The 11966-nt window shown below is 43.3% G+C and overlaps 2 protein-coding genes across 2 annotated transcripts; both read left to right on the top strand.

Moving 5' to 3' along the window:
- Nucleotides 1–664: 664 nt before the first annotated feature.
- Nucleotides 665–6569, top strand: LOC137602609 (sodium/hydrogen exchanger 2-like). Its single transcript, XM_068325482.1, has 13 exons — nucleotides 665–906; nucleotides 1109–1331; nucleotides 2203–2443; nucleotides 2527–2777; nucleotides 2860–3077; nucleotides 3158–3354; nucleotides 3438–3527; nucleotides 3960–4030; nucleotides 4334–4468; nucleotides 4690–4783; nucleotides 4888–5016; nucleotides 5407–5470; nucleotides 6373–6569. Exons 1-13 carry the CDS (start codon nucleotides 666–668, stop codon nucleotides 6549–6551), a joined length of 2133 nt encoding a protein of 710 aa, XP_068181583.1. The 5' UTR covers nucleotide 665; the 3' UTR covers nucleotides 6552–6569.
- A 553-nt stretch (nucleotides 6570–7122) lies between these two features.
- On the top strand, nucleotides 7123–11524 carry LOC137603033 (transmembrane protein 182-like). The gene is made up of 5 exons (XM_068326215.1): nucleotides 7123–7448; nucleotides 9323–9446; nucleotides 9733–9831; nucleotides 10852–10989; nucleotides 11289–11524. Exons 1-5 carry the CDS (start codon nucleotides 7275–7277, stop codon nucleotides 11507–11509), a joined length of 756 nt encoding a protein of 251 aa, XP_068182316.1. The 5' UTR covers nucleotides 7123–7274; the 3' UTR covers nucleotides 11510–11524.
- Nucleotides 11525–11966: the final 442 nt, after the last annotated feature.

The following is an 11966-nucleotide window of genomic DNA, read 5'->3' as shown; positions in this document are numbered from 1 at the left end:
GGAGTCGTGAACAGATTTATGCAGCAGGAGGGACAGATGATGGTCTGTCTCCTGAATCTTTACCTCTGAAATCAGAGTTATGCTCCTGACAAGTCATCTTCTAGTTGTTCTCTGTCCGGGTTCTCTCTCATTCTGAGTGGAATAATATTCACAAATAAAATCTGAACTGTGTGTTTTCAGCAATTCTCTATACAAGTTAACTTAAAACACATCCAGAGGCTTCATGAAAACAAAATGTAGTACTTTTGTTTAACAAAGTTAATAAGATTATAATAAAAGTGAATTCATCCAAATTGTGATTTATTCATTTGGTGAAACATTAACTGTTAACTAAAGCTTTTTATTTCCAGGATATTTGTGTCACAGGTGGGATGATTGAATGTTTAAACTTTGTGGATATCCGTTACATTTCTGTGTGTGTTTGTGTGTTTTTGTGTGTGTTTGTATGTCTGTGCTGAGTTTTGTATTGATGGTTGGATAGTGATGCTTGCTCAGGGATTCCTGTGCACATTAGTGTCTGCATGAGTTGTAGTTACGTTGTACTCTTTCCGCTCTCTCTCTATATGTGTGTGTGTGTATGTGTGTGTGTGAGTGTGTGTGTGTGTGTTTCCTCTGTTCCTACTACCTCTATAACCCCTGTCCTCTCCTGCTGTCCCAGCGTGACGATGGCTTCTCTCTCTCTGCTGATCGCTGCTGCCTGTTTACTGTGGCCTCTACATTTGGCCTTCACCCCCCCTGCTGAGCTCCCACAGCTCCACAATCTGCCCACCTTGGTGGGCGTCAACAGTAGCAGCCAGTCGGTGGGTCACCCCAGGGCTCTGGGGGTTTTCAATGTGGACTATCACCATGTGCAGGCTCCCTTTGAGATTGTGCTGTGGATCATGCTGGCCTCATTGGCCAAACTGGGTAAGCTTCACTCTGTTTCCTGTTTCCACTTAAAACGAATAACTAAAATTGCGTAGCTCATCCTATAATGTGGTAAAATAATTAAATCTGTGTAATATAAGCAGATGAAAGCATCCTGATCAACAGCAGTGGTGTTTCAGCTGGTGGTGAAGCTCCGTGCTTGTGATGGTGTAAAATGTGTCTCTGTCTCAAACCTGTCAAGGATTCCACTGGTCGGGTCGAGTCCCAGCCGTCGTCCCTGAAAGCTGCCTCCTCATCATGGTGGGCCTTCTGGTTGGAGGGGTGATCTATGGTGTTCGCCACTCTGCCCCCCCGACCCTCAGCACTGATGCTTTCTTCCTCTTTCTGCTCCCACCCATCGTCTTAGATGCAGGATATTTTCTGCCAGGGAGGCTGTTCTTTGAGAATCTCGGTACCATTCTCTGGTTGGTGTATGATCCATTCATTTTCAATGAGTAACAACTACTGTAGGTGGTGGACGTGTTGTCAAATTTAGCATTTAGCTCATCTTTAGCTCTTAGCAGAGAACAAAACAGAAGTAGGTTAACAACGTCACACTAACTTCTAACGCACATGTGTCACACTCAAGGCCCCGGGGCCAAATGTGGCCCACCACATCATTTTATGTGGCCCACGAGAGAGCATAAAAGGTCAGAGCGTCTAAAAATAAATAGGTCAAAAGTGTGCTTTGACCAGAAACCCAATTTCCCACAATGCAGTAAGTAAGTCCATTTTAATTTTGACAAAATGTATGTGTTCACATAGTTAATGTCCTAACTTGTGTTTTATGTTGTTTTTCTTTATTCATTGGTTACTTTGATCCTCGATTGATGGAGTTCTGTGGGTTTAATAACCTGACAAATTAAAACGATTAAAGTTATAACAAAGAAACAAGCAAACGTATCTTAGCTGTGCAACTGTAATGTTTGTAACTTGAATAAGTAATAAATTCAGAGTTATTTAACATGAAGGAGCAGTTACATTTATTTACATTACATTGTGTTACATTGTGTTACATTTATTAGTTACATCTGGCCCTCTGACGACAGTCATTATGCTGATGTGGCCCTGGGTGAAAATGAGTTTGACACACTTCTTCTAATAGGAGCGCTAAAGCAACTAATCCTAAAGTTATTTCATATCTGGATGTGTAAATAAGTCACTAGTTATATGCCGACAATATTATTGCTATTCTAACAGCTGGACCAAAACAGCCTTAAACTGGTTGAGGCTTCTTCGTCTTCTTTGCCAGGGCTCCTTATGTCCTGTAAAGTGTTTCTTTACGAATGCCTGCAGGTACGCGGTGCTGGGGACCCTATGGAACGTGCTGGGCATCGGCCTGTCCCTGTACGGTGTGTGTCTGCTGGCCCACAATTCCCTGGGAGACGTGTCTTTGCTCCATTGCCTGCTGTTCGGGTCTCTGATCGCTGCCGTCGACCCCGTGGCCGTCCTCTCTGTCTTCCAGGAGATGCACGTCAACGACCAGCTTCACATCCTGGTGTTTGGAGAGTCGCTGCTCAATGATGCTGTTACCGTGGTGAGGGACGGAGGTGTCGCCGTGAGGCCGCAGAAGTGGAAGTGAAATCGCTAACTGTGATAACACGTCCCTCCCTCTGCTAGGTGCTCTACAAGCTGTTTGAGTCCTTCCTCCGTCTGCCGTCGGTGTCGGGGCTGGATGTGCTGCTGGGGGGCTGCAGGGTGGTGGTGGTGGGCCTCGGCGGTCTGTTTGTCGGCCTGTTCTTCGGCCTGGTAGCGGCCCTTACTTCACGTTTCACCTCCAGGGTCCAGGTCATCGCCCCGCTCTTCGTTTTCCTCTACTCCTATTTGTCGTACCTCACCTCGGAGATGCTCCACCTCTCTGGAATCACGGCGTACGTGCTGCTCAGCCTGGGTTTACACACATTATAACATTTCCAAAAACATTTTCATGGCTTATGTGGGGTTTTTTTGCAGTATTGTGACCTGTGCTGTGACCATGAAGCAGTATGTGGAGGCTAACGTGTCTGAGCGCAGCAACACCAGCATCCAGTACTTCCTGAAGATGTGGAGCAGTGTGAGTGAAACCCTCATCTTCATCTTCTTGGGGGTGTCCACCATACAGGATGTCCATATGTGGAGCTGGACTTTTGTCTGCTCCACGCTGCTGCTCTGCCTCGTCTGGAGAGCCACAGGTAACTGTCAGACTCCTTGTTGGATTTTAAAATAGCTGCCGACCTGTGAGAGGAAGTGTCGTGCTCTTCCTCCTCTGAAGGCGTACTCCTGCTGACCGCTGCTGTGAACAAACTCCGGAGGAACTCTGTGACCTTTCGAGATCAGTTCATCATTGCCTACGGAGGCCTGAGAGGGGCAATCTGTTTCTCTCTGGTGTTCCTGATCGATGATTTTCCCAAGAAAAGACTCTTCATCACAACTACCATTGTGGTCATCCTGTTCACTGTCTTTGTACAGGTGGGACAAGATCGAGTTATTGAATTATCTTTAGCTCTATGGAGAATATTTTTTGGTTTGTTTGGTTTTTTTTCTGTTTCCAGGGGATGACCATTAAACCTCTCGTGGAGCTTCTGGATGTGAAGAGGAAGAAGAGAGCTCTGCCAACCGTTAGTGAGGAAATCCACAGCAGGGTGAGAGAGAACAGCATTTACTGTGAGACACAGGTTCAGCAATTTGGTTTAAAATGTGCAATTTAAAAAATATGTTCAATGGTTATTGATTGAGGTGTATCCCATTTTAAATTACATAAACTATACACTGATAGGTAAAAATATAGATTTAATAATACAGTGCACTGTCTTCTATACAGACCTCAGATCTTCACACTGACATCTATCAAGTGATATAACACAGAGAAATTTATCAATACGTTTTAAATTTCTATATCCTCTCAGTATGATAATGTTACATTTTCTTTCTGACTATCATAATATTTTCATTTAATTGCTTGCAATATAATATCCAAATAACATTTATATATCCAAACCATCAATTCATCGGCATATACAGTATATACTGTATGTCACAGATGTGTCTGTATATGTCTATGATCCATCTTTTAGCTCATTGATCACCTGCTGGCAGGAATAGAGGATGTGGTTGGATACTGGGGACAACACTACTGGAAAGACAAGTTAGTTTGTCATGTTTTATGTAAAATTGGTCCACTTTAATTTCTGTTCAATCATGGTTGTCCAAAAGCTCTTATTTAAATCACCAATAGATGGCAGCAGATACAAGATGCAGTCCCCCTGATCAGTTTTCTTAGACAGACCTCACAGTACCATCATCATGATCATGAAAGGATTTTAAATTATATATGCGTGCCTGTGTGTGTGTGTGTGTGTGTGTGTGTGTGTGTGTGTGTGTGTGTGTGTGTGTGTGTGTGTGTGTGTGTGTGTGTGTGTGTGTGTGTGTGTGTGTGTGTGTGAGAGAGATTTGAGCAGTTCAACAGGAAGTACCTTCGCCGTTTTCTGATCCGTGAGGATCATCAGGCTCGCTCCAGTATCCTCAGAGTCTACCAGGAGCTGGAGAGGAGGGAGCAGAGGGGAGATGAGGAGGCCCCGCCACTGTGAGCACACTTTGGGTTACTTTTGTCAGTGTCCCTCAGTGCTTTGTCTCTTTGATCACCTGAAATTTGTTGAATAGGTCCCTTTAAACACAATCTGTATCCTTTTGAAAGTAAGAAGCTACAGAATAGCTCCCCTTATCAAGTTCAAGGTTCCTTATTATAACTGACAGTTATAATAAGGAATAAATGAATGTGAACAAATATAGATATTTCACTTTCAGAGTGTACCGTTGCTCTCACAGTCGGCCTCTCTTATCAGAGGACATGGAGAACATCAGGCGCATTCTCTCTAGAAACCTGCAAAACTTCAACAAGGTAAATTTTCGGACCTCTGATTTATTTATGTAATCACTGAACATGCACTGGGGTGTGACATGATTGGTCTACTATTTGGGTTCATGTGTTTGTTGTCACTCCAGCAAACACCAGCCTACAGCAGACACACGCTGCACCAGGACGCCTCCAAGGACAAAACATGGCCGCCTCTTCACAGACACCACAGTCTGCCAGAGAGGAACACGTGTTACACAGGAGCACCCTGGACACAGGTACAGTGTCCCGACAGGTCCACAATTCACTGATCTTTTTTTTTTCTCACTTTTGCAAGTAAAAATGGCACCAAAACCAAATTACAGTACGTTAGATAATCTCATCTGGGTAATTCCTTCCTGATGGGATGATAAGAATGAGAATAAGAAGGAGAGCAGGGGTGAGAATAAGAAAGAGCAACAATATATATATATATAAAAAAAGAAACGAACGAAAGAGCACAAAATAAAAGAATAATGGGGATAAGAATGATGACAAGAATGAGAACAAGAAATGATCATTTGAACAAGAGCAAGAATTACAATAAGTGTTAGAATAAGGAGAATGATGATAAAAACAAACACGGAGAATGACAGTGAACGAATTTGCTTGTACGTCCATTATGACAGGAGGAGGTGGGAGAGTTTACCGACTCACGCAGAGGGAGAACCGGACTCAGCAGGTCTCACACAGGTAAAGAGACTACAGACAAATGAACACACACACACACACACACACACACACACACACACACACACACACACACACACACACACACACACACACACACACACACACACACACACACACACACACACACACACACACACACACACACACAAGATAAACTCATTAAACTATTTTCCTTTCGGGTTTCCAGTCTGAACCACATGAATATATTTTGTGATGATTCTTCAATTTGGGACACTTACTGCTGCAGTGGAATAAAACTATTTTGATTTTATCTGATTATATTAAGATTACTAATTCAAAAAGTAATAGTTTTTATCAATGCAAAATGCTACTCTTGTTTAGTTTGTCTACCTTCTACTAATTGCTTCACACTAAAAGAACTAAAAGAAAGACAGCTGAGGAGTATGTCTAGTTTGGCTCGCTAAACAGTACCTCAAACCGTTTTGTGAAAATTATCATTTTGACAATATACAACTGGTTATACATAAACAATGTCACTCAAGTGTCATGAGGTAATTGCAAAAGTGAATATTTAATATGTTCAGCAAAGAAAAAAAATAGTATGCAAATACGTTCTCGAAGTTGATGGAAAAGGTTTCAAATGACACATTTAAAACTAAAAAAGTGTACCAAATGTTTTTTGAGGGTAGGCAGACAATCCATTTTAAAACTCTTTAGTCATATTTACTCTGAAGTACCACCAGGCTGAGTCTGAGATTTAGGAAGTGTATCCATGACAACGTTGTCATGTGAGCACACATCACAGTCTGCCCTTGAGTTAAAGTTGGTCTTTGCGAGTCATCAGCTCCAGAACATAAATATAGCCCTCCAGCTCCTTATATCTTGACCTTTGACCTTGACAAAGGTATGACTTTCGTGACTTTATGGGTTGACTCCTGCAGTCTGCTCCATAATCCCGAGGCCTGTCCTCCAGGACTCCTTCCATCCTGCAGCCTCCGCCCAGACTTTGCCAGCAGATCCAGCTGCCAGAGATGACCCGGTCTCTCCACAACACCGACCTGTGGAAAGAACGCCTAAGAAACAACTCAGCTTTATTCTGGAGAGTGAAAAGCAGCCATGAAGGCAGACTGTGAGAAAAACTGCCAAAAAATAATAATAATAATTTCAAGTGATGATTAAAGTGTGGTCAGTCATTCAGTCATTTTTAAATGACTCCATAATGTATCTCATATTTATTTAGTCATAGATTTGTGGATTTCAAGACTGGGTCCATGAAAGCTATGAGAAATTGTATATCATATAAATAAAACTATTATAATGTATTAAATAATTCAGATTTTGGTTTCATCATTTTGAGTGTTTGCCAGCAGCAATAAAGCCTCCTGGAGCTGTGTTTCACCCTTTGGACACCTTTGAGGGAGCTTTGAGGGTCATTTGCGTCTCCAGTCTAATTTATTTTCAAAGCGTTGCTTCAAGTTTAACACCTACCTCAGAAATAACTCACATACAAACGTTAATATTCACTGTCCACCTCAGAAACACACACACAAAGCAGTTAGTTATGCTGCTCCTTGTTTCTTTTAAAATTCCACAGCGCACCCATTGGTAATTTGATGAGGACAGGATTACTTCTTCCTAAAATAACTCCTGTCCCGCCGCCCGACCTCCTGGTTTACTGGGGTGTCTGTAACCCCGCAGCGCCCTGCATGCCAGGGAGTGGCGGGGAAAGCCAGGCTATTTTCTGGACAGGAATCTAGAGAGTGGACAGCACCGAGGTGTGGAGGAGGAACTGACGTGAAGCCGTGGTGAAGAAGCACAGTGAGGAAGGTCTGAATCAGAAGCCATGAGGGTGGGAGCTGCGGCCCTGGCTGGGGGCATATTCGGAGCAGTGGGGACTCTGTGTTTCTTCCTGGCCTTCAGCACAGACTACTGGCTGGTGGCCAGCGACAACTGTGGTCCGTATGCATGGCCGACACGAATAACACCGACAGGAGAAAAAGATGCCAATGGGACTGAGGTAGGACAGACATACGAGTACGACTTGTTTTAATTAGAGTCAATGCAAACTACTTGTTGTTAGAATTTGACCTCAATTTGAACAAACAAACTTGTAGTAGTGCATTATTTATACCACTAAAGCAACTCACGAGAAATCTATGAGTGCATGGAACCTGATCAGATGAGGGAGGCGTTGGTGTTCCAGCTATGCTACTATAAGATATTTAAAGATGTGCCAGAGGAGTTGTGGCTGCAAGAAGAGGAGATGTAAGTCATTGCAGCAGCAGTTGAGGAATCCTCACATTTAGCCTGATTTTTTGCAATATTTAGCCTCCTTGCTGCAAAACTATGAATCCTTCATTTCCCATAATGCAGCCTATTATATCTAGCCTATGTGTTAGCAGGCCAGCACACTGAAAACAGTTCGATCGTTGGGAATGTGTCTTCACGAAATCTTATGAGGTATTTCAGTCTGGAGCAAAGTGGTGGACCAAACAACGGACCATAATTGTAATCCCTGCCTCAGTCACACCATTAGCTAGTTGTTTGAATATTTTATCCACTGGTTTAGTGTTTAAAGTGGTTTCCCAATGATGTATTCTGCAGCTGAGGCAACAGATTGTGCATTCAGGGTGAAGTGAAAGGACGATGTAGTAGCACTAAAAGAAAAACAACCATTCTCGTTAAGCATTTCAAAATAATTTCGAAGTTAACTACTCAAATAGTAATTTATCAACCTGGATTCCCAGGTACTTTTAACACCAGAAAGCTGCTACAAAATACAGCTTAGCTACTAATTTGAAAAAAAAAATGTAATTCATGACTACTTGATGCTAAAGCTGAGAGTTTCCAGTGAGCTTCATGCAAATAGAAAGTTTATTCAAGGTAACTGTAGTTTGTTTTGGTCGCCTGTTGCTATAACTTCATGACAACGTCGGAGAGGGAGTGAAGAAGTTGGGAAAAAAACGTGACTTGAGGTGACTTGAAAGAAACTTTAAAACCCGACCTCATCTGTGAATGTTTCTGCTTGAATCCCATCGGATGCTTCGTCATCAGAAACGGTGGTTGTTTAGTATCCTAGGCAACAAATCACATGACCAAACCACTGTCGGTGTTCTGACTCAGAATAGATTGGACATACTATATTTAATAGAGCGTTTCACATTTTATGCCACCAAGCTGAGAACTGTCACTTCTGTTTGGTTTATATGGATTTCGATTCTGATCAAAACCCAGCTGGTGATCACATGTAACAGCAAAGCATCATGGGAAGGTTTAGATTTATATAGAACAAGAAGGATGACATTTGCTACTAGTGCAGGCTGCTCAGTTCATTGTGCTCACTGTCAAATAAAGTATAAAAAATTAGCAGCAGTCTCCCGTGTTAAAATAACCCTGATGACATCATCGTGACATCACTGACAAAGTTTCCACAGGCCCTGCAGCGCTCCACAAGTCAACCGCTTTTAATGAGTAAACTCCTCTTTACTTTTCAACGTTTTTCTTCCATTCAGGTTCACCAAATGCAGACTATGGGATGTATTTATAAACTAATCCCCCAGTGAGCTCCTCCCTCACATCACAACACAACAACGTCTTTCATTTGGAAATAAAAGCGGCGGATTAAAGCTGCCGCGTGCGCTATTCAGCACCATCAATCATATTTCTGACAAGCAAATGGAGAGCACCAGTCATGTGTGTTACATAAGTTTCCCTTGAAACCTCACAGAAGAGCAGGACATAATCAGAACCACGTTTGAAGCCGTGGCACCAGAACCACATGGAGCAGTCAGCGCAGACGTGTAGAGGAAGTCGACACGGGATGAAGGCTCCGGCCGCCTCCACCGCGTGTTCATTTCTCTGTTTGTCTGCTCGTCTCTTTCGTTCGTTCAGATCCAGGTAGTGGAGGTCGTCACCGCCTCTCCTCCGTTCCTCACCCTGCACCACGAGGGCTTCTTCTGGCGATGTGTGTTTCAGGTGGAGCCCACGGCGCACGCCGTTCTGGCCACTCTCTTCAGTACGTACAGCAGGCCTCCAGCGGCGCCAAAACATTTTCATTGGGTCTTTTCCAACGTGGCTCCACGTCTCATGCTCTGCAGTGTGTTCAGGAAAGTGAAACCTTGAACATTTGGTAGAAAATATACAGGAGGAGAATGAGAAGAATGTGTTCATGGGGCGCTTTAAGCTTGATTCCAGATGTTGCTCTTGTGTGGTATTGTTTTATGTAAGGCATCCTTTAATACATATGTGTCCAAGATATTTTGAGCATCGTTTTTATATTTTTAACATTTCCTCTTGTGCAGCAAACCAGCCAGAATCCAAGATCTGTGTCCATGGTTACCTCTTCCCACTTCCTGTAGCGCTGGGACAGGTTCCTCATCCGGTATATGATGCTACAGCAGGTAACAAGTTCACACGGGGAACAACTAACCAAATATGCAGGGGTGATTGAATGTTTGGATCGGTATTTAACTCCTCCTTCCAGTCAGAAATGTGTTTTTCTTGATGCTTCGACTATCTATTGCTGAAAATGTCAACTTTATAAATGCTGACTAAATTTAGTGTGATTTAAGGATTTAAGCACCTGTGAGCATAATTTTTATTATCAACAATTTATTTCTATTTTCTATCACCATGTGGAAATCACTCAAATCTTTATCAACTCTTTTTTTTAGCCAATGATCTACCCCTAAGATTGTTTTTAGATGTCTTATATAAAATAAACAGAGATAAGCAAGCATAGACAAACACATAACCTCCATCAACCTTTGCTGGTGGATGTAGGTGTGACTTCTTTGTTACCGATCTGTGTATTTACAACAAGCACGTATTTAGCTCAAAGACCTCCTCACACGAAAGCAAAAATCCTGAATAAACGAGTAAAATAAGCTGAAATCACAAAATCCCCACTTTGATAAAGCAGCAGTGAGAAGCCGACGGGTCAGGGGTTCAAACGAAGGGGTTTGTAAATGACTGACAAAAGAAAGAAGTGCTACCGTGGTGTTCCGATCTAGTATTCATTATGCATACAAACCGGCGTCAGAGCTAGATTTTTAGAAATACTGAGGTCAAGGGTTAAAAACTTCCAAAGTATCACCAGCAGCCCACACACGCACCCTCCCACGCACCCCGACTGAAAACCTCCATGTGGAAGTTTCCACAATTACGAATGCAAATCTGGTGGAGAAGTCCTTCATTTATAATTCAGGTCTACAAGTAGTAAAATCAGGTTAAAGATTAATACATGCATTGGAAATAAACTTGTATTTTCCACAGCGTTCAGCTCACTGGATTCAAGCCACTCTCATATTTAAAGCCTGTCAGGAAAAAGGGAACGACTAGCCCCCTGTGGTCTACACAACTCTCACTTGCTCTGCTACGTAGATTTGCTCTGACGGCGCCTGGGTTTTGATTTCTTGCAGTGTTTCGGGGTTTCTGGACGGTGCTGATAATCCTCGGCTTGGTCGCCGCTCTAGCTGGGGGCTTCCTCCTGGTCTGCGGAGTGCCCTTCATCAGCCCCAAACTGTACAAGCTGGGTGGGGCTTTCCTCATCGCTGCTGGTAAAAATGTGTGGAGAAACATGTGTGGCGTTCCATCCCTCACTACAGTGGGAGATGCAGACACGTGATGCATCTATCGCTACTGCTGCTGTCAGCTGTTAATGCCTGTCATATGACACATACACACACACACACACACACACACACTCACAGATTCACACAGACACACACATAGTGCAGAAGTATCACTATAACAACAGCAGGTGTAAACACAACTGGAAAGAGTAGCTGCATTCCTCACAGCTTTGATAGCTCCTATCTGGGTCTCCCTCTTTAATGCTCTTGATTTCCCTCCCCAGCCTGCTTGTTCCTGCTCGTGCTGCTGCTCTACGTGCTGTGGATGGAGGCGGTGGAGGTGAAGCGCTACGTCCTGCAGGAGAGAGGAGAGACCTGTCCCCAGGCGCAGGTGTCAGTGCTGTACGGCCTGTCGTTCATGGTGGCGGCGGCGGGCGTGCCTCTGGAGTTGGTGTCGGGTCTGGTCTTCATGCTGGTGGGCCGTGCCTTGTGTTCCAGCAAATAAACCGTCTCCAAAGATGGACTGACCTTTTTGTGTCGTGCAACTGAGACTCAGCAGCAGACTGAGTCTGAGAGACGTGATCGATGTTAACAGCTGTTTGGGATGAGACGCTGGCAACAAAGAACATGTATATGATTTCTTTAATTTAAAGAATCTAATTTTTCTGGTTCTACAATATTCTCTCATTTGATTACATTTTACAGTCATTCTATTATTCTTTTTTTTTTTTTCTTTTTTTTTTTTTTAAAGATCAGCTCTACAAATGATGAGCCCATGGCTGCATCCCTTGTCCTACTGTTGGCACATGATGAAAGAAGGCTAACTGGAGTGGAAGTGTGTGTGTGTGTGTGTGTGTGTGTGTGTGTGTGTGTGTGTGTGTGTGTGTGTGTGTGTGTGTGTGTGTGTGTGTGTGTGTGTGTGTGTGTGTGTGTGTGTGTGTGTGTGTGTGTGTGTGTGTGAA

Source organism: Antennarius striatus, chromosome 10 (genome assembly GCF_040054535.1).
Source record: "Antennarius striatus isolate MH-2024 chromosome 10, ASM4005453v1, whole genome shotgun sequence".
Classification (NCBI taxonomy): Eukaryota; Metazoa; Chordata; class Actinopteri; order Lophiiformes; family Antennariidae; genus Antennarius; species Antennarius striatus.
Note: the sequence above shows the minus strand (reverse complement) of the source record. Positions and strands in the feature narration are given on the sequence as shown.